This window comes from Xiphophorus hellerii, chromosome 7 (genome assembly GCF_003331165.1).
Source record: "Xiphophorus hellerii strain 12219 chromosome 7, Xiphophorus_hellerii-4.1, whole genome shotgun sequence".
NCBI lineage: Eukaryota > Metazoa > Chordata > Actinopteri > Cyprinodontiformes > Poeciliidae > Xiphophorus > Xiphophorus hellerii.
The window spans coordinates 14254957-14281640 of NC_045678.1; the positions used below are offsets into that span (position 1 = coordinate 14254957).

At 36.3% G+C, this 26684-nt stretch overlaps 1 protein-coding gene across 1 annotated transcript; it reads right to left on the reverse strand.

Annotated features, from left to right (window-relative positions):
• Nucleotides 1–1295: 1295 nt before the first annotated feature.
• cckbrb (cholecystokinin B receptor b) lies at nucleotides 1296–25779 on the reverse strand. The gene is made up of 5 exons (XM_032566697.1): nucleotides 25292–25779; nucleotides 11328–11579; nucleotides 6733–6994; nucleotides 5105–5232; nucleotides 1296–2676 (listed from the first exon to the last, which is right to left on the reverse strand). The coding sequence occupies exons 1-5, from the start codon at nucleotides 25443–25445 to the stop codon at nucleotides 2138–2140; spliced, it is 1335 nt and encodes a 444-aa protein (XP_032422588.1). The 5' UTR covers nucleotides 25446–25779; the 3' UTR covers nucleotides 1296–2137.
• Between the last annotated feature and the right edge of the window lie 905 nt (nucleotides 25780–26684).

Genomic DNA, 26684 nt, shown 5'->3' on the forward strand with positions numbered 1-26684 from the left:
GCATCAGCGAGTTGTACATCCTTTCTGTTAAAATGAATTTAAACATCTTTGTTAGTCAAATAAAGTTCATGACTGACATGTTGAACTCAGAAAATGCCACACTAAAATGTCTAGTGCTACACAACAATGACCCACACTCTTGGTAGGTCATTCGTCTTTAGTTTGGAATATTGACAGCACTGTGCTTCTGTGCACTCAGTGAAATATGTTCTCCAGTTTAGCCTAGTAGGTCTGATGCTGAAACACATTTAGTGTGAAGGCACTGTGGGCGCCAGAGTCAGTGACAAACAAGGCAGACATAACAAAGAGAAACCCCTAAAATCTGGCATCCACTCTGTCGCCCACAGATAAGCTCACCACTGATGGAAAGTCATGAGCTCATTCATAAAGCTGCACCAGACAAATACATTCATCAAAGGGCCACTCCGACTTTTGACATTTCCTTAAAACTGTAGATATTTCTGATCGTAATCTTCCTCGCATATGTGGCCAATTCACGAACCAGCAAGCACAGGTTGGATGGGATTCAGCAAGATAATAATGTAAAGGTTCTATCTGTAAGACTAAGTTCAAAGAAGGGAAGAAATCTAGCCAATTTAACAAAGCTCTGAAATGAAGTCTTTGTTGTATTCAGAATGTCCTATCCTCAAAAATCCCTATGACTCAATTTAAAACAGAGGTTTCTACTTTTCCTTTGGCTTTATTTATGACTGCATGTTCTATAGCAGGTCTGTTTTTTTCTCTAAGATGATCAGGCTTCATGGAGGACCTTTATCTCTGACTTCAGACGAGTATTGGTCAATTTTGGTATTTTTCTACCCATCTTTTTTGCATACCTGGTATTGGAACTTTTGAAATTGAGGACAAGTGGTATATTTTTCCAGATCAGAAAAGTTTATCTACTACATACTATTAACATAACAACACAGAGATTATTAAGACAACAGTGACAGAGGCAACCACTGTATCTTATAAAAGTACTCATAGTGACTTGTATTACACAAATATTAAGATTTTTCAGCTTGAAATGTTACCAAGTGTTGAAACTTGCCAAAAAGAGATGTCGACTTAACTTTCACATCTCTATCTTTACTTTTCTAAGAAGTCACTTTATGAGAATCTGATAAGAACTTCACAGAATCTTGCTTCCAAAAATCTGAAATATCACCTTCAAAGCTATAGTGGATTTTTCCATCTAAATTTTCCTTTTTTTGTCCAAGTTCCACCATGAAAACCAAAATTATTATATATATTTTTTTATAATACACGATACATCAGAAATGAAAAAGGGCCAGTTAAATTATGCTCTTTCATTTAATATGTTCATTGAAATACTAATGTTTCTACACAAGACACATTCTATAGAAACAGAATATGTGGCACAGATTGGGTTATATAGTTTTTCTTACATCGTAGCAACAACAAAATAATAAAAGAGATAAAAAGTTTCTATTCCTAACATATTTTCACAGAAGAACTGTACAACATAAAGTTTATATAATATTTCCAAGTGGCCAACATTGCTCTGCATGTTTTTGAACATTCAACCTACTTCATCAGTTCTAATAAGCACATTTTATAACTTGAAGTATTTTTTTTTTCAGTTCAACTCCACATCTAAACCCTTAAACTTTCCATTTGCCTGCTACTATGATGCCAGTAATAAATGAGGCAGATCGACACAAAACGAAAGCAGCATTGTTTTTCATGAGCAGGCACTTACGCCACAAGGCAATTAAAATACCATCATTAACACATTCAATTTTACTCTGACAGCAGAATATAAAACACAGTTTTTAAGAAGGTTGACCTCCTTCTGTAGCTACATAATGACATGTAACTAATACAGCCTTCCTCTGCCATATATATTATAGTTTGTTACTCCTTTTCTTGAGTTTAAACCACAGCTATATAAACCCACATCCTCCACTGTAAAGATTTAAGCCAAGAATTTGCCTTCAGCCACTCTGACAAGAAATAACTACGTACTGCATTTTTGTGCTTTTTTTATAGCTCTATAAAGGTATTCACACTGCATGATTGCGTTTCATTTCATATGTTCTATCATTGCACCTATGAGCATAGCACTGGTCTAAAAACAAAGGATATGGGTATTGTGTTGCTGTAGAAACCGTCTTCAGCAGGTTCCCATGGTACTAACTATGGTGTAACTGAACCTGGACATGGACGCCCCGGCTGCCAAACCGTCCTCCTCGTTGTCACGTGGCCTACAGCGGCGGCAATGCTGACAGCAAGGCGCAAAGCAGCAAGAGAAAGTGCCGAGCAGGGCCTTGCGGAAGCGCATGTTCATGAAGCAGTAGATAATTGGGTTGACACAAGCAGAGGTGTAGCTCAGCAAATGGATGAATGCAATGGGCGTCCCAGAGAGGGCACGTTCGGCGGTGACGTTATCAAAAGCCCGCCAGGTGTTAACACAGTAGAGAGGCATCCAGCAGAGAAAGAACAAAACAACGATGACCACTAGCATACGTATGACTCGCTTCTTGGCCTCCAGATTGGCTCCCGATGTGTTGCTGCGGGGTCTGTGTATCTTCATGGATTGGGTTGATGCAGACATGGGGTTCATCTCCATTGAGCTTGGGCGCACACAAACATAGCAACCATCTTCATCTTCAGGATTATTAGACCCACAGGAAGTAAGTCCATTCTTCACATCTGCAGAAGGACAGCAGTGTAAAAAGTTTACGTATTTGTATGATTGTTAAATGTAGTAAACTGCCATGTTTTGAATTTGATAGACTAACAAGCAGAAGAAATTTTACTTTTATTAAACATAATGGTTTTGCTCTACGAGGAAGAGCCCTTTACTACACTCCTCAACACTCCTCTTGAGCACCGTGCTAAGACCTAGGGGGGTTATAAAAGGTGTAAATCCTGAGAAATATACAAAAATATAAGCTACATAGTTTTTACAGGAAATGTTTTTAACTATTACAAGATGGAGAGGAAGAATGGTTTTTAATATCCATCAATTTATGTCAAATTTAGTTGTGTTTATTCAAATTATCTATAAGTTTATTTTAAGCTTGACCGAAGTGCGTAGTACCTTAAATCTCTGAAGGAAATGTCTAATTCAGACTACAAACTTAATGTTGATCATATTCCACAGAAAGTATTTGTGCACTTGAGAAAATTAAACATAACATACGTAATACAAATAATCTTATGACAAATATAGAGGAAAAAAGGCTCAATATCAACATCTAATATTACTTATTTTGTATACAAAAAGGCAGATAAAGACTTTGGTTAAGTTAGAATAAAGCATTTGAGACATAATGTATTTTGAGTTCACAAGATTATATATATTAGATTATATAATTTTGTGGTTTGACCCTAAGGACCAAACTGTCCTTAATAGTGCAGCAGCAAAATATAATTTACTTAAAAAAATGTTTTCAAAATTAAGCAATGCCTGTTTTTGTTTCATTGTAAAACAAATGTTTTCTTCCACTGGGTTAAGAATGCCTTGAACTGGTAATTATAATTGTCCCTTTTCCCTCTAGCTGGCTGATTGATCCCTGTGGAGACACATGCACCTATTTGTATGGTTTATTATGAATGAGTCATGGTTCTTTGAAAACCAACTGCTCAGCCTAATGGAACAAAAAGAAACTTGCATTTTCTGCTGAAATGCAGTAATCACTCATAAGAGGATTTTGAAATTCATCAGTAATATTTAGTAATAATTTTTCTTCAACAAAGAGAAAAGCCCAACAATAACATTTGGAGTGCCACAAGGTTACAATTTACTAACAAAAGATGGTTCGACTGGAACGTAGATTAATGTTTTTCCAATTACTACATTGTACTGTTCCCGTTTCCTTCTTATTTGTCTGTAATATGTTTTGTAGAAGAAAACAGAATACAAATAGATTTCAATGTCCAAACCCACAGTTTTACAGGAAATTGAACTCCATAACCCAGCAGTACCCAGAACTCTCCCCTCTGGCTATTATTACCAGAAATACTTGTTTGTTTGTAAAAAGTTAGAACTATATTTAGCACAAAGATGAACTGTTTTTGACATTATTAAAAATGATTCATAATTACTAATATAACCAATGGAAACGAATGAAACATTGCACTATATCGTCCCAAAAGGGGTCAGTGGGTAATAGTGCAGGTGAAATACACAAAATTATTCTATTGCCAAAATATATTTTGGGTCAACTAATCTGAAATAAGACAGAATTATATACTTAAAAAACATGGTTTTATGTTTAAAAAGTCATAAATTATAAAAAAAAAACAATATACAGAAACTAAACTCTATTAAAACAACAAATCACATATTTAACTTACAAAGCACCATTTTACAATCGGACAAACCTGTTTGAAGACTGTATTAGCTTAACACAACACATCCGTTCAAATATAATATTAACACTCCTGCGGTCTTAGCACAATGCTCAGTTGGAGCGCAGACAGCTTGGAAGTGTCCTGTCAGAATGTCAATTCTTGAAACCACACAGAAAAACCTCAGAATAACACACCCGAGGTCAGTGCAATCCCGCTGGACTGTGCACAGTGTAAAAAGCTTGCAGTGTCAAATCTATAATTTGAAACCTTTGTGAATAAAAATAATTCAATAACTGATTGCCACAACAAGTTTTAACTTTAGGAGAACTATACTTGCAACAGTAGTTCTAATTATCTTAACTAAAAAAATAATAATTTGGTTTATTTATTTCATTTTTTCATTATTCTAAAGGTTTGTGCTTTCAAAAGCAAATGCAAGCTTGATAGTATGTGCAAATTCGATCTACAAATAACACAGAAGCAGGATTGCGTCAGCAAAGTGAGGAGAGAATAAATAAATAACTGCCATCATGAATACCCTAAAAAGGTTTTCTGATTATCAGAAAACCTAAAATTCTGGCAGGAGGATTTAAAAATGTAATGACTTACCACCCCCAATGTGATTTACCAAACCTGTGACCAGATTGCAGGTGCTGTTTTTACTTGTATGTTCAGCACATTTGAAAAACAGGCACAAATTCTCACCTAGAATTGTCTGCAGTCACTGTACCAAAAAGAAGGCATCAATGAAATCAGTGTGGTAAATAGTAAATGGTATTACCAGTAGATTCTTTGTTGAGGGCGGTCTCGGATCGGATGCCTTGATAAAGCTTCCTGGAGATCAGTCCGTAGGCAACAATCATCACCACTCCTGGAATCGCGAACAGCACAAGCAGAAGAAGAACATACCTACAAGGGATACATTTGGAAAAGTTGACAAACAACTAAGAGTGAATAAAGACAGATGTGTGTGCTCATTTCCATCAGAAATAAATTAAAACTCTTCAGCCTGTAACAAAAACTAGCTGTCTTGCAGTTGCTCTTTAGACTGACATACCAAAATTGCTTTCAAGTGTGTTCCCACTTGTTCACACTGGTAAAGCCTTGTACATAGCTCCTACAGCTAAAGAGCCAAAAAAGTCAATATTATTTAAGTGATATTATTGATTGTGATATTTTTTTGTCCTTGGTCTCAACAAGAATCCTTGGAATCACATAAATAAATCGAGTAACTATGAAACTCATATCTGGTACTTCTAAGTGATTTACAAAGTGGATAATCTAGTTGTAAACAGAGAAAATAATATAAATCTTTTTTATTTTTACTCATTTATCCCTAGTCTAATAAAGCCAAAAGCAGATGTCTCCTGCATATATTTTTTCTCTTATGGTTTTCTCAAGATTGTGAGTTTTCTCAAGGTTAACTTGTTATCTCCAGAAATCGGCAACAAAAAGATGTCAGACTTTCATAGCTGAAACGAAGAGCACACTTTTTTTTTTTTTTGTAACCCCATGAATTTCTGCCACTACTGATTCAGTAAAAGTTTAAAATTAATTTGAACAATTAAGACTTTCAGAAACTTATCTGCCGTTGTTTTGTCTCACAAGGGCTACAATAGGACGCAAAGTTCTGGATAATTCAGAGTTAGTTGGTTTTAGCGAAGTGATCCAAGGCATGCATAATTTCTAATTACATCTCATTACTCCAGGAGTATTATAAACACAGCAGAACGCCAAAACCTCCATCTGCATGCACCTGCATGCAAGTGTGCTGTAATTACTCTCTAATTTTGACGTTGTTTACTTATGTCCTCCTTTCTTATTGATTTGTCTCTGAACAATTTAAAATGGGTTCAATAAAAGATCAACAAAACGTGTAGCACTGTAAATAGAGTTAGAAGCACTTATTGTGGTCCCTTTTGCTCTATCTCAAAACAAATTACTGGAGATGGTCAGTTGGAGTAGATCATAAAGACATCTAGAAAAAAGTATTTCCAGTTTAAATTACTATAAAAATAACCATGGGTGAACTTATGAATAGGAACATAATCAGGTACATTTTAATTTTACTTCTCATATGGTTTATTTCTTTCTGAAATAATTGGTATTGTTTTACCATAATTAGATTGAAAGCCAATAAATTAATTTTGTTTCACTTTTTTTTTTACAAGCCTTGGATTTTAATTGATTATTCACATTCATAAATAATCAACCCAGAGCTAATTGACGTCTGGACTGAAGTTCTATTATCACCAGCATGTTTTCGTACGTGTTGTTAACAGAATCGTGTCATGTAAATATAAAAGTTGCTAAACAAGTTGAATCTTCACAAAGTTGCAGATTTTCCCAGTTGGCTATCATCTCTACAAGAACCTACCAAATTAAAACAATTTAGAACGAAACACTCACCAGGTCTGCTCTGCCGTTGCGACAGGCCACTTGTGGCGACATTGGTGTGCTGTGGTGTTGTCAGGACGCTTAAATGGCCTGAGGTGACTGATGATCGGGTAGGGGATCATGATGACGAAGGCCAGCACCCATGTAACAGCAATCACACGGTAGGCATGGGACTGGGTCTGCCACGCCCGTGACTTCAGAGGCTTGCAGATGGCACTGTAGCGCTCAAGGGCTATGGCAACTAGGTTAAATGTGGAGATGCTCACTGATGTGCCTGCAGGAGAACAAAGCAGGTCATCTGAAGGGCTGAGAAAATATTCATCTTACCACATTAACAGATATCTTCTCATTTTAATAGAATAAAATTACTGCGACTCAGAATAGGGAAGAAAATATGATTAATGTTAAAATAATATCTGAAACTACAACCAGGCTTGTGCAGCCGACATGTGGAGAAGAACACAGTGTTGAGGTAAATAAATTGGGCAATGTCATGGTGAAGGAAATCATGTGACTCTTTGCCAGCGATATGATCGTTCATCTACCCCCTAAAAGGACAAGACAGGAAATTACTCTTTACCTCCCTTATCCATGTCCTCTGTGACAATATAAGCTTTATACGTAGAGGATGAGAAGATGGTGGGTAGAAAGAAGACTCAGAGGTGCTTCTTGTTGTTTAAATCTCCAAATGATGGTTTACAACAAAAGCAAACCTTCATTTTGTTTTGCCTTTCTTTTCCTTTCTACTTATTTTGTTGTGTTTTGCAAAAGTATTTATGACAAACCGACTCTTAATGTCTTTTAATGGGGATTTCTGGCAGACTAACACAAATTATCACACAGTTTAATACTTTCTAATTATAAAAATCTGAAAAATTAGCTGTGCATTTGTATTTGGCCTTGTTTACTTTGACACTCATAAAATGAAACTGTTAGCTTTCAGACGCCATGAGACCAGGCTGTCTTTGGAAACTGAGTGACCGTGCAAGAAGGAAACTAGAGAGAGAAATCACCTATGAATACACTGAAGGAGTTATAAGCTGCAGCAGCTGAGACGGGCGAGACTCTGCATACAATAAGTCTTGTTCTGGTTCTTCACCAGTCAAAGTTTTATTTGAGAATGGCAACAAGAAAATCATTGTTGAAGAATATTTCTATCAAATTCTTTGGACTGATGAGATCAAAATGGAACATTTTGGCTATTTGATAAGACGTCATGTTTGGAAGATACCAAACACTGTACATCACAAAAAAACACGCCATCCCAACTGTGAAGCGTGGTGGTGGCAGCATTATGCTGTGGAGTTCGGAAAAGGCTTGCAAAGAGCAAAATGAATGCAACAAATACAGGGATATCCTGCAGGATAATCTGTAACAGCTTCAAAGAACATTTATTTCCATTTGAGACGTATCAACACATACTCCATGCTGTGTTTTCAGTCAAAGGTGCATCTACTAAATACTGACTTTAAGGCGGTGAATATTTATGCAACCACTTATTTTATGTTACATTTTTTTATTTGTCATTTTTGTAGAAATTAGTTTTTACTTTGACTTTTCTTTTGTCAAAAAAGCCCAATTTTGTTAACCATGATTGATTTGTAAGATTAATAAAAAGGGTAAAACAAAGGGGATGTTTTAATTGTTTTACTTTTTATGGGCACTGTGTTTCTCTTCATAAAAATATCCTCTGTAATTAGAGTAGAACAGCGTCAATTGTACTCACACTAAGAATCATCTTCATGCATAGGTAACTTAGTTCCCAGCAGTCTCCTCCTCAGATGCATAGACAGTGAGATCACTCATTGCTCATTTGCAACTCCAGCACATTACTCAAATGTCAAATAAATTCTTCATGCAAAGTGACAATCCTAATAGCCTTTTACATTTTGGGCTTTCCAATAAAATAAAAGAATCTGACCAGCTCAAATGTTTGCCCATCCAGTCTATATGGGAATATAATTAGAGACAATAAGAATACTGTAGCAGTAAAGAAAAAAAAAACCTCATTACACACTTTGACTACTGGAAAATTACCACTTAGGAACTCCAAATGAAAACTACAGAAAATATATATCAATGAACCTCCCACAATTGGAAAAGGTGATGAAAATAGTCAGTGGATGTGCAGCCACTCAATAGGGATCGACCCCTTTTGTAATTTGATTGACGTCAGGTCAGGAAACGTGTTACCTTCCTGATTACAGGAGCTGCATCTATCTGGAGTTTTATTGTAGCAAGACAATGATGGGCTACAATGTCTGTAGATGGTTTTGTTCTCTATTCATTTTCTGCTAGAAGCAAGTCAGTCGCTGCTAATGGCAATATTGTATCGGATTCCTTATAGTTTTGAAAGAGTAATTATCTTGTATAAAAAAGGACTGTTACTAAATTAGACAGGGGAAGTTTTCTTTTCCTTATTCCAAAGTGGTTTCAATTAACTCTAAAGCAGATTTTCAAAGTAAAAAATTACACGTTTTGTTTCGTGCAAAAATTGAGAAAAGATGTCTTTCTCATATTCCAAGACCTTGAAACAGCTCTACATGTCAACTACCACATGAAAAAACATGACACTTACAATGGAAATTTCTACCTTTCTAATTCTGGATATCAATGGACATTATTTAAAGATATTTTAGGTAGGCCGTTCTTTGTTTTTAGTTCATCTCAAATTAGTTTTATAAAATTTTACTTTTCTAGTAGGCAGTGGGTCCAAATTTAGGATAAAAATAAAACTTTAAAAATTAGTCTACCTTGGCCACTTGGTCAACCCAAGCCAGTTTTCAGTTCCCTGTAAAAGCATCAGCAGTTCTTTTCACCGTTAACTTTATAGCTACATGTTTGGATTGTCAAGATGGAAGACAGTGTCTTATTTTCTACATTACTATAAAGAAATTGTGATCAGGAAGTGGATTGGGTGGGATTATTGATGTTGGTCTTTGTCCATTTTATAGCCAGGTGAAGTTTAAATGCTTAGCTGTGGCAAGTAAAGTTATTGTGATTAATAAACATACTTCTACTGCTGCAACAATGTTTCATTACCAGCTGCAACATTTCTATGACAGATTTAATGCCAACACATTGGGACTGCTGGAACAGAGCATACATATTGAGTGGTTGACGTTGGTCAGAGCTACAAACTACATCATAGTCATAATCATGACACTCAAACCTGGCACGGCTTCTGCCCCAGTAACAGAATGCTCTCCTAGCAGTGGTCAGTAAGGTTTTGGGAGACATTTTTTAAGTTTTCTATTTACAGAGTAATGTGAAAGTCCACAAATTCAGATTTATTCTATTTACAGGGAAAAGTTTAAAGTATTTAGGTAGTAACAATGCATTATTCTAGTGTAGATTCTCAGTCATCCAAAATGTGACAATCAAAAGTGCTTAAGCAAAAGGCAATTGGACTTCACTTGTGTGAAGACAAGTAAGGTCGTGAGGACAGTTCACCTCGTACCAAGAAATCTTCAAGAAATAAAAACGTTCAGTTGCCATTACTTGGGACTACATAGGCATTGAGTGTCTAAAGCTGATCTGCAACACATGTTATTAAGCTTCCTCAACAAAATGTATTCAAGGGATAAAAAGGTAGCTATAAAGGAAGCAAATTCACATTTTGAACAACAGTAGTTATATCGTTTAGCTTTAGATATTTCACATGCTTAATAAATGTAATGTTAACTTTTTTATTGTATTTTGACACCAAAAAGAACCAGTGATCAATTAGATTTCATTGAATACCCACTTAGGACTGGCTCACCAAAAAAGTTCTTGCCATTATAATGTTAAAACAAAGTAAGAGTAGAAGTACTTACTCTTACTCGCATTGAACTAAGAGTAATTTATTTGTAGATACAAGGAGTACATTGATAACTTAGAGTGAATTTGTGACTTATCTTCCAGCCTCCTCTCTTTACTGCTGGAAAAGAAGAATCACATTGAAAATATTGCAGCTATTTGGAGTTTGAAAATTTTTCTTTGAGCATTATTCCAAACATGGTGACTCATGCATAATCTTGATAAAAATAGCTTATGGTCAAGTCACTTTTAACCTCTGTTAGGAGGCAAATGACCTTCCATCTGCAAGTGCTCATCCCAAGGTATTGTGCCACAGTCAGGCAGTCTTTAAAATTCAGTGAGATCTGATATAAATGACTTTTCAAAGCACATTCAAGTAAAAATGATTCAGATATGAATGGAAGGTTACAAGGTGAAGATTTTGCTCATAACAAGTAAAGGACATATTGCTTTGCTATTGAAAAATAAAGAATTAATCCAGGCCTTACCACATGTATACCTCAGTACAGGAATGTAACTGCATAGTGAATGATAAGACACATTTTTCAAAGTTTGTTTTACAAAGAAATATCTGAGCACCCATTACTCTGATCTCCATAAATAAAATGCAACCAATAGCCTTCAAAAGTGACCTAATTAGTAAAAAATATTCACCTGTGTGTAATTTTGGAGAAAGAATGAGGGTGTGTGAGTTTGAATTGTTTTAAGAGAACAGCTTAACATAATTTAGACTCCTGTCCGTACTCTCCTTGATGCCAATGGTCCAGTTGAACTTCCCCTTTACCCTCAAGCTCCTTGTTACTCACCCATAAGGTAGGTCACTATCTTGCACATCGGAGCTCCAAAGACAAAGTCCTTGAGAATGCTGGGGATCAAGTTGAAAGGCATGCAGAATATGGCCATCATCAGGTCGCTCATGGCGAGTGACAGCAGGAAGGTGTTGGTGATAGTGCGCATGTTCTTATTGAATGTGAGCACCACGATGATCAGCAGGTTGCCAGAAACACTTAAGAAGAAGATGAGCGAGTAGAGCAGGATCCGGAGTGTGTGGTCCTCCTCTGCATAAGAAGAACACGGGATATTAAAGAGTCCAGATCTGAATGAAAATGATATATCTTATATTTTACATGTTGAAATTCAATTTGTTTTATCGAACAACCTGGTGTCAAGAGTTGTGTGTGTGCAACTCCACAGCTTATTGTTTCTGTTTCCTTGAGTGGGTGTTAATGAACAGACCATATTAATTATCCTGCTAAGTCTTTGTAAAGGAGAGCTTTTGATTGCAGTGGTGGCTGCGATATTACTCCTAATCAGAAATGATATTCACCTATATTTATAAACTAGCATATTATGACCATAGCAGCAGTGAATGTATCATTGAATGTATCATTAAAACACAACTCACTGATGCTTTTGAAAAATTCTGGATCATGAAATCTAGCGGGGACTATAACAGAGGAGATCGTATTTCCCCAGTAATAGTTTTCTTTTATTGGTTTCTCAATAATTAAATATAAAATCCTTCTTGTAACATTAAGCCCTGTGCTCAATCACATCTTGAAGATGTTGTAGTTTCACTTTTACCCAAGCAAGCACTTTGCTCCCAGGCTTGGGGTTTATTTGTGGTTTCACAAATTTTTAAAAAGTAGAATGAAGCATCGACCTTTCAACATTCAGGCTCCACTCTGGGTGAGCGGCTCCAGGTTTTGGACTTAGCGGCAGACACTGCGTCTATCTTCAAGATTAGGCTCAACACTTCATAAATAAAAAAGACAAATTATATGACTGGCTCTTATGACTATGATTTGTCTCTGTAGTTATTACACCATAGGGTCATTAAGTATTGTTCTGATCATCTCTCTCCACTTTCTATATATATATGGTCATATTGAATTAGAATATTAGTAACTTAATTTACTAAGAGAAACACATTATGAAGCTTATTATCACAGACATTTGTTTTCAAGTTTGTATTTCTGTAAATTCTGATAATTTTCCACTTACAACTAATCAAAACATTTACTCAATAGTATTATTATTTACTTTTATTTTTATTTGTAGTATTACATCAGATCAATAAAAAACAATAATAATACAGAATTTGGACAAATAATAATCCATCCATCCATTTTCTAACCCCCTTGTCCCTAGTGGGATCGGGAGGTGCTGGTGCCTATCTCCAGCTAACGTTCCGGGCGAGAGGCAGGGTTCACCCTGGACAGGTTGCCAGTCTGTCGCAGGACAAATAGAAAATATGTTTAATACGTGTGAAAAGGTTATTATTCCCAGAAAGTACTTTTGTACTGATAAATTAGCATCATCAGATCGCCAATACAAATGAACAAACCCTTATATATAGAATAGTTTGTCCATTTGAATTTGTTGAGTTTTGTGTCTCATTGCTGATATCGTTAATTGGGTTTTTTGTTTCTTTGGTTTTGTTGTTTCTGTCTTGTTTGTGCCTTTATCCACTTTATAACTCCATGTTTATGTATCTCCCGGACGCTACTTCTCCATTGCGCTGCTGTTCTGATAAATCGAGCTGAAGGCTTGATGCAGTCAGGTTGTTTCCTTAGGTTGTTTCATTATACTCTCCTTAGCTTTTAGAGTACAGAGTATAATCATTATTAACTCTATATTTGTGGCATTGCATTTAATTTATTGATCTTTTCTTCACATCTAAAAGAATAGGAATTGTGGCTGTACTCACTTTGATAAATGGAAAAGTGATTATTTCATGGTTTTAATTAATTCACAAGACCGTTTAGCTAAAGTGTTAAAAATCCATTTGCTTTTCTAGACTTTTATTTATTTATTTATTTATTTATTTATTTATTTTTACTTTTACCTAATGCGGTTTTGGACAAATATTTAGTTTATTTGGTGTTTTCAAAGACGGCCACTAAAGTAGCTTCTCCCTTGAATACAAATAATGTAAAATACAAAAATTCAATCTGAAGCATGATGCAGTATCATTGTATCATATCCTCTAAAGTCTACATTATTTGCTTTTGCCTTCAGTTCGAAGCTTGCTTGGCCACAACACGCTTTTTAAAGGTTACCCACCGTGTCTGTATCCAGGGGGATTAGAGGTCCCAGTGTGCACCACAGCAGCAGGACACCACACACATAAGCTGCAATCTTCACAGATGCACAGGTAGCAGCATGTGCAAACACACACTGGACTACAATTTCAACATTTCCACAATGAAACCAGGTTAATTACATTTGCTAAAATATGCAGCCTTCTCAAATTCCAAACCAAAATATATTGCTATCATCACATTAAATTTGTTACCGTTTCTATGAAGGGTACTCGTGCAACCAAAAACACCTGATGTTTGATCCAAAAGCTCTCTCCAAGGGCGCAGTGATCTTCAATGGGTATAGTCTGGTGAGGTTATTTGCATAAAAATATGCAGTATCCTTCAATGCAGGCTAAGTTTTCAATAAACTTCTATTTGCAGAAAACGAAAAGCACAATTTCCACCCTCATCCACTTTTTAAACCATACGGTTTGTATATCGTAAAGGACTTTTCATCTGCATTTAATACAAGACTGGCGGACTTTGTTCTGTAAAAGACATTGGTTGGGGATTAATCCATATTTTATTCGCTGGTTGCAATCCTTTCTCACTGACAGGCAGCAGCTGGTCAGCGATGATAACACCTACTCCCCTGTGATGGCAGCTACTTGTGGCGATGCACAAAGACATGTTAGCTCTCCACCACTGCTTCGCATTTACACTAATGACTCTGTTACCACAGTGCCAATCCAGGACTTCATCAAATATTATGACGGAAAAAAGGTCTGATTGAACTCATGATGAAAATGGAGGGGCAGGGTTTTGTTTTTGAAAAATGCATCTCATCTCATCTTGTCTTACTTTTGCAAAGTAAAGCAAGTTTCTTTTTTCTTCTCCATTTTTGTAATGTTTAATCTAAATTGAAATGTGTATACATTTGTTCTGCAATATGGACATATTCAAGGTCTATGGTCATAAAGTAGTATCAGTTGCAAGTTTATTATTAACTGCATTCAGGAGTTTAACGATGGTGTGTTTTGTGTGTCTGCAATGTAGGTACATCACAGAACCCCTAGGTGGAGAAAAGTTTGTGTCTTGCTCTTCTGTGCTATCTGCACTCTGCCATCTTCACAACAGGTGTCAGATGTTGAAGCAGCTAACACAGCTTCAGGACTGAATTTACAAAGGATCTCAACAAATGGAAAGAGAACTTTGGACTGGTTAAAGGTAGCAACCGCTTTAGATTCAAGATTTATGAACCTCAGATACCGACCCTGGGAAGAAACACTAGAGGTGTGGAAAAAGCTGAGTGAGATGACAGACATAGAACCAACACCTCCATACATGAAATGGTGCCAGAGCCACCGAAGAAAAAGACGGTTCATCTAGTCATGGGATCGGAGTCAGAGTCTGATGTCGAAGGATTATCCACAGACAATACTCTGGGGTGCTTAGCTACACCTGCTTCGACAGTGCCTTTTGAAAACCTTTTTCTTTAGCAGGCCCCATTGTACAGAAAAGCTCTGACAGCTAGAAATGTCAACAAGTTAGTCTATCTAAGTGACTGATAGAAGGTACTGTAGGTTAAATATGACAGCAGATACGTCACAAAAGTACTTTGTTATGTTTATTTAAAGTGCAGGAATATAGTTTGTTTTCTATGGCTGTATTTTAATATACTGGTTTGTTAAATTTAGACAGACATAAGAACAGGTCTGCTCGCTATGCTGTTCACATTTTTGATCACATAAATGACACCTAATGAGACATTTGAGTTAACATGGTTAACATTTCTAAAGTAATATTTGAAACAAGACAACTTTTTTTACACCTTTCTGAAACAAGGTTTCAAAATTGAGAATCTTCAAATGAAAAGTTAAACGTAGTGATTAATCATGATTAATCACGGTCCTAGAGTATGAATAATCTTATAAAATTGAGGTATATATTGAGATATATTGATATATTGACTATATTATAAAGTGTGTATAAATACACACTTTATAAATAAATGACTTCATTAGAGCCAAATCTAAAGGAGTAAAATTGTTGGCATTTCTTTCTTTTTAATTTAAATAAGGTAAATTCCTCAAAGCTTTTCCTGTGAGGTTTAGTCTAATTGGTCATCATTAATCAATGCTTTCTATTAGATTAAAGTACGAAGCAGTTAATAGTAGTATGTCACTGATATTTTGACCCTAAGCCTTAAAAATACAACTTACAGCAGCAACTGTGCCAGCATAGCTAAGCTTCTACTGAACCGTATTCCATATTTTGTATTTTGGTTCACAGTAATCACCTGAGATATACAGTACATACATGCTTTGTGCACAGCTGGCTGGGAAGCATAATCCGAACTCCACTTATTATCTGCCTGCTTATCATAAAGAGTAAAATCGTAACAATGTTCAGTTATGAAAAAAAAGAGATTTTAAACAGATGAATGGATCACAACATTTAACTCAAGTATGTAGTATGTAGTTTCAGTGAATTAATCACAAAAATCCAACCCTGAACTGTTTTTGTATCACTTGCAGGCTTAGCAAAGGATTTAGCCACAGACCGGTCAGAAAAAAGTCAGCAAGTCAGTCTTTTGCTGTCTCTTTCATCTCTCGCTCTCTCTCTCCCTCCCCACATGCACACACATCTACCGACATGTGGCTTCGCCATCTGTCACACAACCTCCCCTGCAAATATGAAGCTCTAATATGGTGGCTGTGCTGCTGAGAGAACATCAGGGTTACTCCATGGAAGCAGCAATGGTAGCAACTTAAGATGTTTAATTTGCTTTTTGTGTGTCTGCGCTGGAGAGTGCGCCTACATTTGTGAGTGTATAATGAAAATATACAGACACATGATTGGCAAAAGAAAGAGAGCGCGGTAGTCTGTTTCTGTAGTGTCACTCTTCCTCTAGCCTAATGAAATATGTTATACTGGCTTCTGATTAATCAAAGCCAATTAGCTGCTCCTGTGTGCTCCATGATAACTCCCTCAGCATATTTATCCATTCCTTCAGGCCAGAATTCCTCAAAGTTTTTCCTGTGATCATCGTTGTAGAGTGAAGCCATTATTGTTTACCTTTCTTGCTAATTATCCCACTGGCTAATATAATTCAGTCCAGTTCAGTTCAGTTTATTTACATTTCACCAATTGACAAAGAAGCAATCTCAGTGGACCATTGAGAAAAAGTAAACAGATCCAGTTTAGTTTTGCACATCTGTATCGCTGAATTATTTAGCTTTTTAAAGACAGCACTGGAATGGATCCCATCCCCATCAAACACCATAAAAAATAAACTTGTTACTTGTAATGACACCAGAAAGATAATTGTAGTAAAGGCATCACGATTTTGATCCGGAGTGGACTATGTAAAGATATTTACCATACTGTATAATCAGATTGTTGGATAGAGCATGAACTGTAATGCAGGCATCTGGTCAATAAAGTAAATAACTGTGGAAGTACTTTTGAGTGCAAATACTTCTGAAAACTTCTGGTGTTCTGGTTTAGTAGACCTCACTGATAAATGTAACAGTGCAGGGAATTAAGACAGAGCTTGCCAAATGTTTAGCCACAAATCCTAACAAGGAAACAGAATGTGGCTTGCACAATCTAATCCCACTGGGAATAAGTTTGAACTAAGAAGGACGAGACAGAGAAAAACTCCCATCGGACTCAAAGAAACCCAGTAAGTGACAAACTTAAAGTGATGCAAAGGGCACACAAGAAGTCCACTTCGTGGCTGAGGAGGAGCATGGCAGGTGTCACAGACGGACAGCAGGGAAGCGGGAGTGTGGTCCCGTCAGACCGTCAGTTCCCAGAACTCCCACTTCCCCCCTCACACACACACACACACACAAAAAAAGCTTGTAAATGTGCAGATGGGGTCAGTGCCACCCTGTCGGTCTGCCCACAGGGTAAGAAGCTCATTGGGTCCAAATGGCTCTGTCTCTTAAGACCGCGGGAATGTGAACTTTATACAGTAACCAATTTTATATGAACTACTTCTCAGTCCAACACTCCTAAGAAGGGTTGTAAACAGTGTCAGGTACTGAAGGTGGCGTGTCAAAATGAGCAGGAGATTCTTAAAGAGACAGGACCAATTTCAAGGCATCAATTTATAAAGTCAAATTTCTCTTAAGTCATGTTTCATATACATCATTTTTATAACAACTGAAAGCAGCATAGTTATTTGATTGTGCTATAAATAAAAGACATATTTGCTTTATTATCAACATAAACAATTACCACATTTTACTGGAAGTCATGAATGACAGGCATAAGCAGCAACATTTTTCATTATACTTTGAAAAATATTATTGTTTGTTGTTAAATGTATCAAGACTTAGCCTTCATTCAGTTTCTTTCAGTTTTGTGTGTTTCTGTGGAATATTGTTTTTATTCTCAGAATTCTTTTTGAGATGTGCCAGAATACAGCTTTCAAAAAAACAAAATTCTTACAAACTTGAACTCCTTCTGTCAAGCACAATGGAGTGTGTAACACAAACAATACTGCAAACAAAGACATGATTTGTAGCAGAAAAATGACTGAGGGACAATAAAAATTCTGGCAACAGCTAAAAGCCCTGACATGTTTGAAAAAGCACAGAGACAAAATATTATGAAGCGTTAAAAAATGACTGGTTTATAAATCCATAACAGTAGATTTGAGTTGTTTATCATTACCTGTGGCAGACAACATGACAGTCACATCCTTTATCTGGAGAGCGAATGGGGAAGACATTTATAGGCTGCCAGATTTGTCAATATTACAAAAAGATAAAATATGTGAAAAAATATTGAGACTGAATGTTCTAAAACATGGGAAATGGTTCTCCATTATATAATTAAACCATTAAAAAAGTATTCCAATTACATATGCTGAGGAGACTAAATATAACTTCGTAAATAGGTATATAAAAAGTAATACTAATATGACACATAACTTTATCTGATAATAGAAGTTCATCAGACAAATTGAAGTGCTAGTAATTAGAAAAAAATTATTCATGCTCTCATTTCAATTAATCCAGTTAAATTGTATGAAGAAACATCACTTTTACTTTTTAAATGATCCTACTAGAAAATAAAATGTAATGATATTATTGATGGAATTGTCACTCTTCAGATTTTTGTCACACTATGACGACTTTGATATCAGCAGGGGCTTCACACACAACTATATTTATAATCTCACATTCTTTTTTTAGGCTCTTTCACTATGCAGTGCTTCTTTTCACAGTCAGAAGCACAATTAAATTAGAGACACAATACAGACTCGGTTGAATGGTTTAGCCATTTTTAATATTTTCCGTACCTTATAGCCTAATCTGGTTTTGATCTGAAAAATTGTGTTAATAATTGACAGTAAAACAAAGTTGCATTATGAACAGTTCATAGTTAATTTGCTGTAATTATGTTTTATTGGGTTTCATTACCTGCACCTCTTCACTCAGATGGGTATTGGTTAAATCTTAAGCAATGCATCTGTTTTTTATATGAATGCAAATGTTAAAAAAACATCCAGTCCTGTTGTGTATTTGATTTAACTGCACAAGTAGAGTTAAAACTTCACTAGTGTGTTGCAAAATAAACAGTCACCACTGAAATATACATTTTACTATAAATATTGTATTTCTTCTTTTCTTTTGTGAATTTTGGTTTCTATTAATTCACTTATTCTACGTTCACCAACAGCACTGCATAGACACTAAATTCAAACAGGGTTTTTTTAGTTTTGTTTTTTTTTTGTGACTCCTGAAAATGTTCTCCGCCCCAAAACGTAACCTATATTCTTTTGTCACCACTTATTCAACGATGGTCTGGTAACATCAAGATATACCCAGGTGTGATTAAAGAAATGCATGCATGTCATTGAAAGCAAAGTGTAAACATGAGATAAATCCATCAACATTACTTGTTTTTAAGAAAGGCGTGGACAAAAACAGTAACAGTATTGCAAGTGTTTGCCTTGTATGGCTTCTGCTTCCCAACTTTTCCCCTTCTTTGCATGTTATTGCTGCAATACTGAAGGAAAAATGTTAACAAAATTAAGTCTTTGTTTTAATGTTGAGAAGATTTGGGTACCATTTTCAGTACACAGTAAAAAATAGATTACAATCAGCATACAGTATTTAAGCCATCTGTTGTTATTTGGGTTAGAGGTTACCCTAAAGAAACCAAAACAGAAAGCAAGACAAACCCAAACTAGTAAAAACCTATCCTGCTGGCTTACTCTGCAGATAATTGTGTGTATTTCTTCTCAAAGTACACCAACAAATAACTAGAAATAGTTAGATTATTATATAAGATCAACAAAAAAGACTATTTTAAAGAGACAAACTTTCACTGCAGTATCGATGTATTTAAAGACAAAGCTGGAACACTGTTAACTCCAAGTCACGTATCTTCATGCAAAATAAATGACATTCAGCGATGTAAAAATGTGACAGCGGTATTAATGATTCAATTGAAAAGCCAACCACCATAAAAAAGGTTTTCATAATATGTGCAGTTAAACTTTGAATTAATAAATAATGAGGTTCATAATCCAGTTATAATCGTATAAAGTTTAGTCTATTTCTCTTTTTCATCTGCTATGCAAGACTTCAAGAAAGCCTGGCAGTGCTCCTGTAGGTGTTGGTAAATGTCACCGTCGGGAGCTAATCCAGAATGGTAAATGCCATCTACGCCTTGTCACTTGGCCATTAGAAGGACAGAACAGTTGATTGATGTAAAGAACAAAACCACTTTCTATTGACTGACAGACTGTAACACGCAGTCCACAGGGACTGTGGTCACAGTGGTCAATGTACAAAACAACATGTTGGTGGCTTTTGTCTTCAGAGGAGGAATGTGGTTAACACATTAACCCTCAACAGGCAGAGTGACATGGAAAGGTGTGAGGAGTGGAGGAAGAGAATCACATGTGACAATATAAGAGGTGGAGTTTTCAGAGCAAAGAAAAAAGAGGAGTGTTTTAATAAGCACAGTTTATGGGTGCCAGGCGGTCAAAGATACTGAATAAGCCTCAAATGTTTATCTGATCTGAGTCACATATTGATCGAGAGAGAATGTGGAGTACATAATAACATACTGAGGATGGTGCACGATATATTTCTGTGTTTTTAAAGCACTGATTTTGTTTAAACAGCCTGCAGGATCACAGCACAGAGCTCTGCCGAATAAAGGAGAAATCCTCCACATATATCTTGCACATACTGACCAGGGGAATGCTACAAGTTGTCACCACACCTTGGTTACATACACTGCCTGGCCAAAAAAAAAGTCGCCACCAAAAAATGGTCACACTCTTTAATATTTTGTTGGACCGCGTTTAGCTTTGATTACAGCCCGCATTCGCTGTGGCATTGTTTCAATAAGCTTCTGCAGTGTCACAAGATTTATTTCCATCCAGTGTTGCATTAATCTTTCACCAAGATCTTGTATTGATGATGGGAGAGTCTGACCACTGCGCAAAGCCTTCTCCAGCACATCCCAAAGATTCTCAATGGGGTTAAGGTCTGGACTCTGTGGTGGCCAATCCATGTGTGAAAAAGATGTCTCATGCTCCCTGAACCACTCTTTCACAATGTGAGCCCGATGAATCCTGGCATTGTCATCTTGGAATATGCCCGTTCCATTTGGGAAGACAAAATCCATTGATGGAATAACCTGGTCATTCAGTATATTCAGGTAGTCAGCTGACCTCATTCTTTGGGCACATAATGTTGCTGAACCTAGACCTGACCAACTGCAGCAACCCCAGATCATAGCACTGCCCCCACAGGCTTGTACAGTAGGCACTAGGCATGATGGGTGCATCACTTCACCTGCCTCTCTTCTTACCCTGATGCGCCCATCACTCTGGAACAGGGTAAATCTGGACTCATCAGACCACATGACCCTCTTCCATTCCTCCAGAGTCCAATCTTTATGCTCCCTAGCAAACTGAAGCCTTTTTTTCTGGTTAGCCTTACTGATTAGAGGTTTTCTTACGGCTACACAGCTGTTCAATCCCAACCCCTTGAGTTCCCTTCGCATTGTGCGTGTGGAAATGCTTTTGCATTCACAATTAAACATACTCCTGAGTTCTGCTGTTGTTTTTCTTCGATTTGATTTGACCAAACGTTTTAAGTAATCGCCGATCACGATCATTCAGGATTTTTTTCCGACCACATTTCTTCCTGGAAGACGATGGTTCCCCACCATCCTTCCAGTTTTTAATGATGCGTTGGACAGTTCTTTACCCAATTCTAGTAGTTTCTGCAATCTCCTTAGATGTTTTCTCTGCTTGATGCATGCCAATGATTTGACCCTTCTTAAACAGACTAACGTCTTTTCCACGACCACAGGATGTGTCTTTTGCCATGGTTGTTTAAGAAATGAGGAGTTACTCATTGCATCAGCTGGGGTTAAATAACTTGTTGCCAGCTGAAAGATAATCTCCTATGCAGTACTTATCCAATAGGAGGCTTGGACCTATTTGCTTAGTTAAATCCAGGTGGCGACTTTTTTTTGGCCAGGCAGTGTAGTACCAGCTGCAAAGAAAGTGTGTAATGTTATCACATGGGAGAGGCCTTTCTGTGTAAAAATTGAAAGTTGTCTGGTATGCGCAAGTTCTGTGTGGGTGCTGTTATTTGCTCCATCTTTTCACATTTAGTTTGTTTTTAAAGCTGACTGCATCAGTTAGGTCTCTTTGCAGACACTTCCATGCCCAATCAGCAGCCCTACTGGCTTGGCTGTGACACAACTCAATCAGACCATTGGAGAAGAAGTGATGGACAGAGACAGAAGAAAATGAGTGATCCATCTTTGAGAGTAGTGCCATGACTAATTATGATGACATTGACTAAATATTGGCAGACTACGGTATTTGTTTTAATCAGATGGTGAATTAAGTTGACTTGCAGAAGATGGATCAGTTTGGGGGGCTCAGTGAAATAAACACAGAATGCTTAATGTCTTTAATTTTGCTGATGGATGCAGGAGACGCGCAGTAATTGGTACATAGCACTAAATTTGGATGAATTCATTAAGGCCTTGGCCAGATATCGGATTCAAAACATGTTGTCAGACAAAAGCCCAGAGTGGTATTTGCAAATCTTTATAAAATCAAATGCTTAAAATTGAATAAACATATCCAAATTACTTTTTTTTTTTGTTAATTTTCACCAAATGTTACTTAGAAGAAAGAGGAGAATAAAACAAAACAATGGTTTTTGTTTCAAGATAATTCATGTCTGTACATTCCATCAGAGAATAACATATTCTTCGTATGTGATATAAAAAATACTAGATCAGGTAAGATTTATTTAACACTTCATGCCTATTTATGTAATATAAGATTGCTTTGACAAACTGCATTCTTAAGAATTGCAATATATCATCTCCTACAATCATATTTTGCATTAGCATGAACTTTAGTTGTGTTTTTAAATATGCTCTACACTCCTGACATTCTTTAGAGATGCTGCAGAGCTTAGAAAAGTGAGCAGAAAGTTTTATGACATTTTTCCAGAGAACCTCTATCTGTACTCTAATTAAAGCAACTGGATTATCAGCGTTGTGTTCGAGCATATAATAATACTTAAGCTTATACTATCAATATCGAAGTCTTATGTACCTTTCTGAATGTGTTTTATTCTGGAAAGCAATATCCTTCACATTGTACTTAGTGCACTTCAATCCTCTCGGGTCACTGCAAGCTCGTCTTTGTCTTTCATGCTGTGAGAGGGCATCTTCAACAGAAAATCTCCCACTGAAAGGTACATGTGGTAACAACTGTGAAAAAGGTTCAATCCAACAGTGTCTGTGTGTGAAAAGGGGTATATATTCATTCAGACCGCAAGACAATACAGAGGTGATAGTGGAAGGCATCCCAGTGATTTGATCAAAGATTTTAAGTTTATTGTTCAAACATTACATGCTACAAAATTAGAAATGTGAAAGCTTAATTAATGCTTTAATTGCAAGGTAACTTTAAGGTCTTGTTCTTTAATGGAAATGGTGCATTCTGTAGATTTATGGTCCATATTTTGGCCCCTGACCTCTCCTCCTCCAGGAATTTATCAATGGACTTTATGAGTAAGAATATCTGTCATTCATATGGACTCAATATGTTATTGTGAATTTAAGTGCTTTTTTTAAGGAAGAGGACCTTGATCCTTTCCATCTGAAAAAACTCATGCAGCAATAGAGACTATTTTGCACATATAGTATCAGACTTGATTAAAATGCGGAATCAGTGTTGTCACTCTCCTTTTAGGAAGTAAAAATAGGAATAAGAAGAAATTGCACGAATGTTTAAGGAGTTGATCAAATCATTAATTAGCTCTTGTAAATTTTTTCAGTATCTGATGTGCTTTCTCAATTTTAGAAATATGTTTTTTAATCTATGGAAAACCAGAAATAGCAAGAGGAATCAGAAGGCACAACCCAGATTTTGCTCTTATTCTCTCTGCAGCCAAGATTTGCAATGACAAAACCCTATTTAACTGAGGCCTGACGTTAGACAGATTTAACTACAAATGTAAAGTACTGACTTTTATAACAAGTATTTTCAAAAGTTTTGTTCTATTTTTTATTTCTGCCTGTAGAAAGCAGTTGCCCTTTCAGCTCCTAGACTGTACTTCTTAAAAATAAAAGCTGATTTTACTGTCAAATTTTACTTTTCACTGAGCGTGCACCAAAACATCCATTAATCTATTATCTAAACACTCACTGGTCACTGGTATAAGACTGCAGGTATTATGCAGTCTTATACCTTTTACCTTTGATGAACTGGTGTCCCTTGATGAACAGGTCACCAGTTCATCAAGAGCCGCATCCAAAACAAGTTAACACTAATACTAAGACTCTAATTCTGGGAATATTCTTGGGTGTCTGAGTAAAATTTCCCACTGAAATTTCAATGTAAACCTGTTATCATTACACAACAAACTGCTCAAATATAGAACATAAGGGAAACACAAAACATTATAAATTTATGTAGTTTGTCCAGATAAAATTTTATTGTGAAGCAAGTTATGCTTAAAAAATGTACTATAACAATAATAAATGTTACATGAACTTGTCCATACACAGAAGTCATAAATTATTTTAAATGTCTTCTTTTGATTAGGTTTTTATTGAACTAATAACTGTTTTATCTTAGACACATGCAACTGAATGATATCAAATACACTGAAATGCAAATTCATAAGCATCATGTGCAAAAGGTTTTGTTATGTATTAAAATCTGGGTGTGGACTGGATTAACTTGCCCCCCTACAGCTTCATGACTAGCAACTCTCCTGTTTGTGACTCATTATATCCTATCAGATCCCCTTTATACTGAACACCAATGATTATTCTTTACAATAATCAAAAATTGACATTTTATTTAATTGTTATTCCGAAAAACTGAAAGATAAAAATCTAAAACAGATTGGTGGATCATGAGGCACAGTCCAGATGTGACTGCTTTTTAAATAAATTAATCCCCCCTGTGAGCATTAGTATAATTTTTACTGTATTCTGCTTGATCCCTCTTCAACTAGAACACAACAGATTTTACACGTATTCTGCAACCACTGCCCATCAATTCCCCTCCTTAGAAATAAAGCTGGGGGGGATAAAGCAAACGCATCTCTTCTTTAACATAAACGGCAACCCAGTTTTTAAGTTGGACTTATATTATGAACTTTTTTGTGGAACAAATTGTTTTTAATTGCATTGCATGTGGTTATCTTGGTGCCTCTTACCTTGCCTGACACGCTGTGGTGTGAGCAGCGTGGAAGCGTTGCCACAAGAGATGTTTGATGTCTCCAAGCTCCCATTCACCGCTCCGCTCTGTATCAAGTCCTGAAGCACTCGGACACACTCTATAAATGTCTCATTCCGCAAATCAAGATCCATGCCGCAAAATTATCAGCATTAATGTAGCCTGAAATATGTTAAAGCTGCCAAATAAGAATGTTCACATTCAGTACCTTCTGTCTGTATTCTGTGTGAGTCCGAAGTGGTAAACTAAGTGCCATGCTCCAGCGCACGTACCTAAGTTACGAGTAATTACCAAAAAAAAGAAAAGAAAGGAAAAATAACATGTTTCTCTCATAGTCCTTTCATGCCAATGTGCAACTAAAGATTCATCCTGTTTGGTGGCATTTGAAAGATCTGTGCGCACCGATGGGAAGGAGCGCGGCGCTATGCTGCGCTTTTGCCAACAGACCTGCACGGAGAGAGCAAGCGGGCAGCGCAAATCAGAGTGGATTTCTAATGTCATAAAGTGTTTGAATGTGTGTGTGTTGTGTGTTGGGTGTGTATGAGAAAGGGGGAGGCAGAGAGAATGAATTCATGATTCTGTTGATTTATGACGACGATTTATGATTAGCCCAATAAAAAATAACACTGTTTAAAGGATAAATGTGCTATTCGTGAGTGCAGATTTAAATAAAATTATTTAATAAAAGATGATCCTGATACATTTAAGTTTTTTTTATCCAATTACACATATTGAATAGTTTACTTAATGGAAAATATTTAATGAAAATTATTCAGTCAGTCTAATGAGGGACTTATAAACTAAGTCCCTTACTTATTAAAAAGAACAGCATCTTAGCCTAAATAATCAATCATCACATGGTTGTAGCATTTCTGAAATCTTCTACATATTTAAAATATTTATGGATAGTTTTAGCATTTTAAGACAGGGTATGTTAATACAGCTTGTTATCCCTCCACTTTTCATCCAGACGGGATTGCTGTCAGATTTTATTCGAAACATAAATGTTTTCACTTGATTTAAAGCAGATTGATGTCATGTGCTACTTTGCAAAAGCGAAGGAAGCAGTTGTACAAGCTCACCGGTGCCCCCATGTGGCGAGCAAGTATACTGCTTGTGAGAAGATTCCATTGGCTTTTCCGAAAGATAAAAAATGATTTGATCTGCACAAGTCTGCGTTTTGGATGGACTGTTGTCTTAACGTTATCCAGAGCCGAACTCAGGAGAAATCAGGTCCTAATCAGAACTTCTTTTGGTTGAACGAATCTCCAGTCCATCAGTCACCAACATCACTATTGACCTATTTTTATCCATTGCTTGATGATATTCTTTTTAGCACTGTACATTAATCAACTTGTTTACCAGTGAGCTAA

What these genes read in the sequence shown, in the direction of transcription:
- cckbrb (XM_032566697.1), bottom strand. Translation starts at nt 25,445, where the DNA reads ATGGATCTTGATTTGCGGAATGAGACATTTATAGAGTGTGTCCGAGTG. An exon ending in ACCACAGCGTGTCAGGCAAG is followed by an intron (nt 11,580 to 25,291) that starts GTAAGAGGCACC and finishes CTTCTTATGCAG; the next exon opens with AGGAGGACCACACACTCCGG. An exon ending in GCAACGGCAGAGCAGACCTG is followed by an intron (nt 5,233 to 6,732) that starts GTGAGTGTTTCG and finishes TATCCCTTGTAG; the next exon opens with GTATGTTCTTCTTCTGCTTG.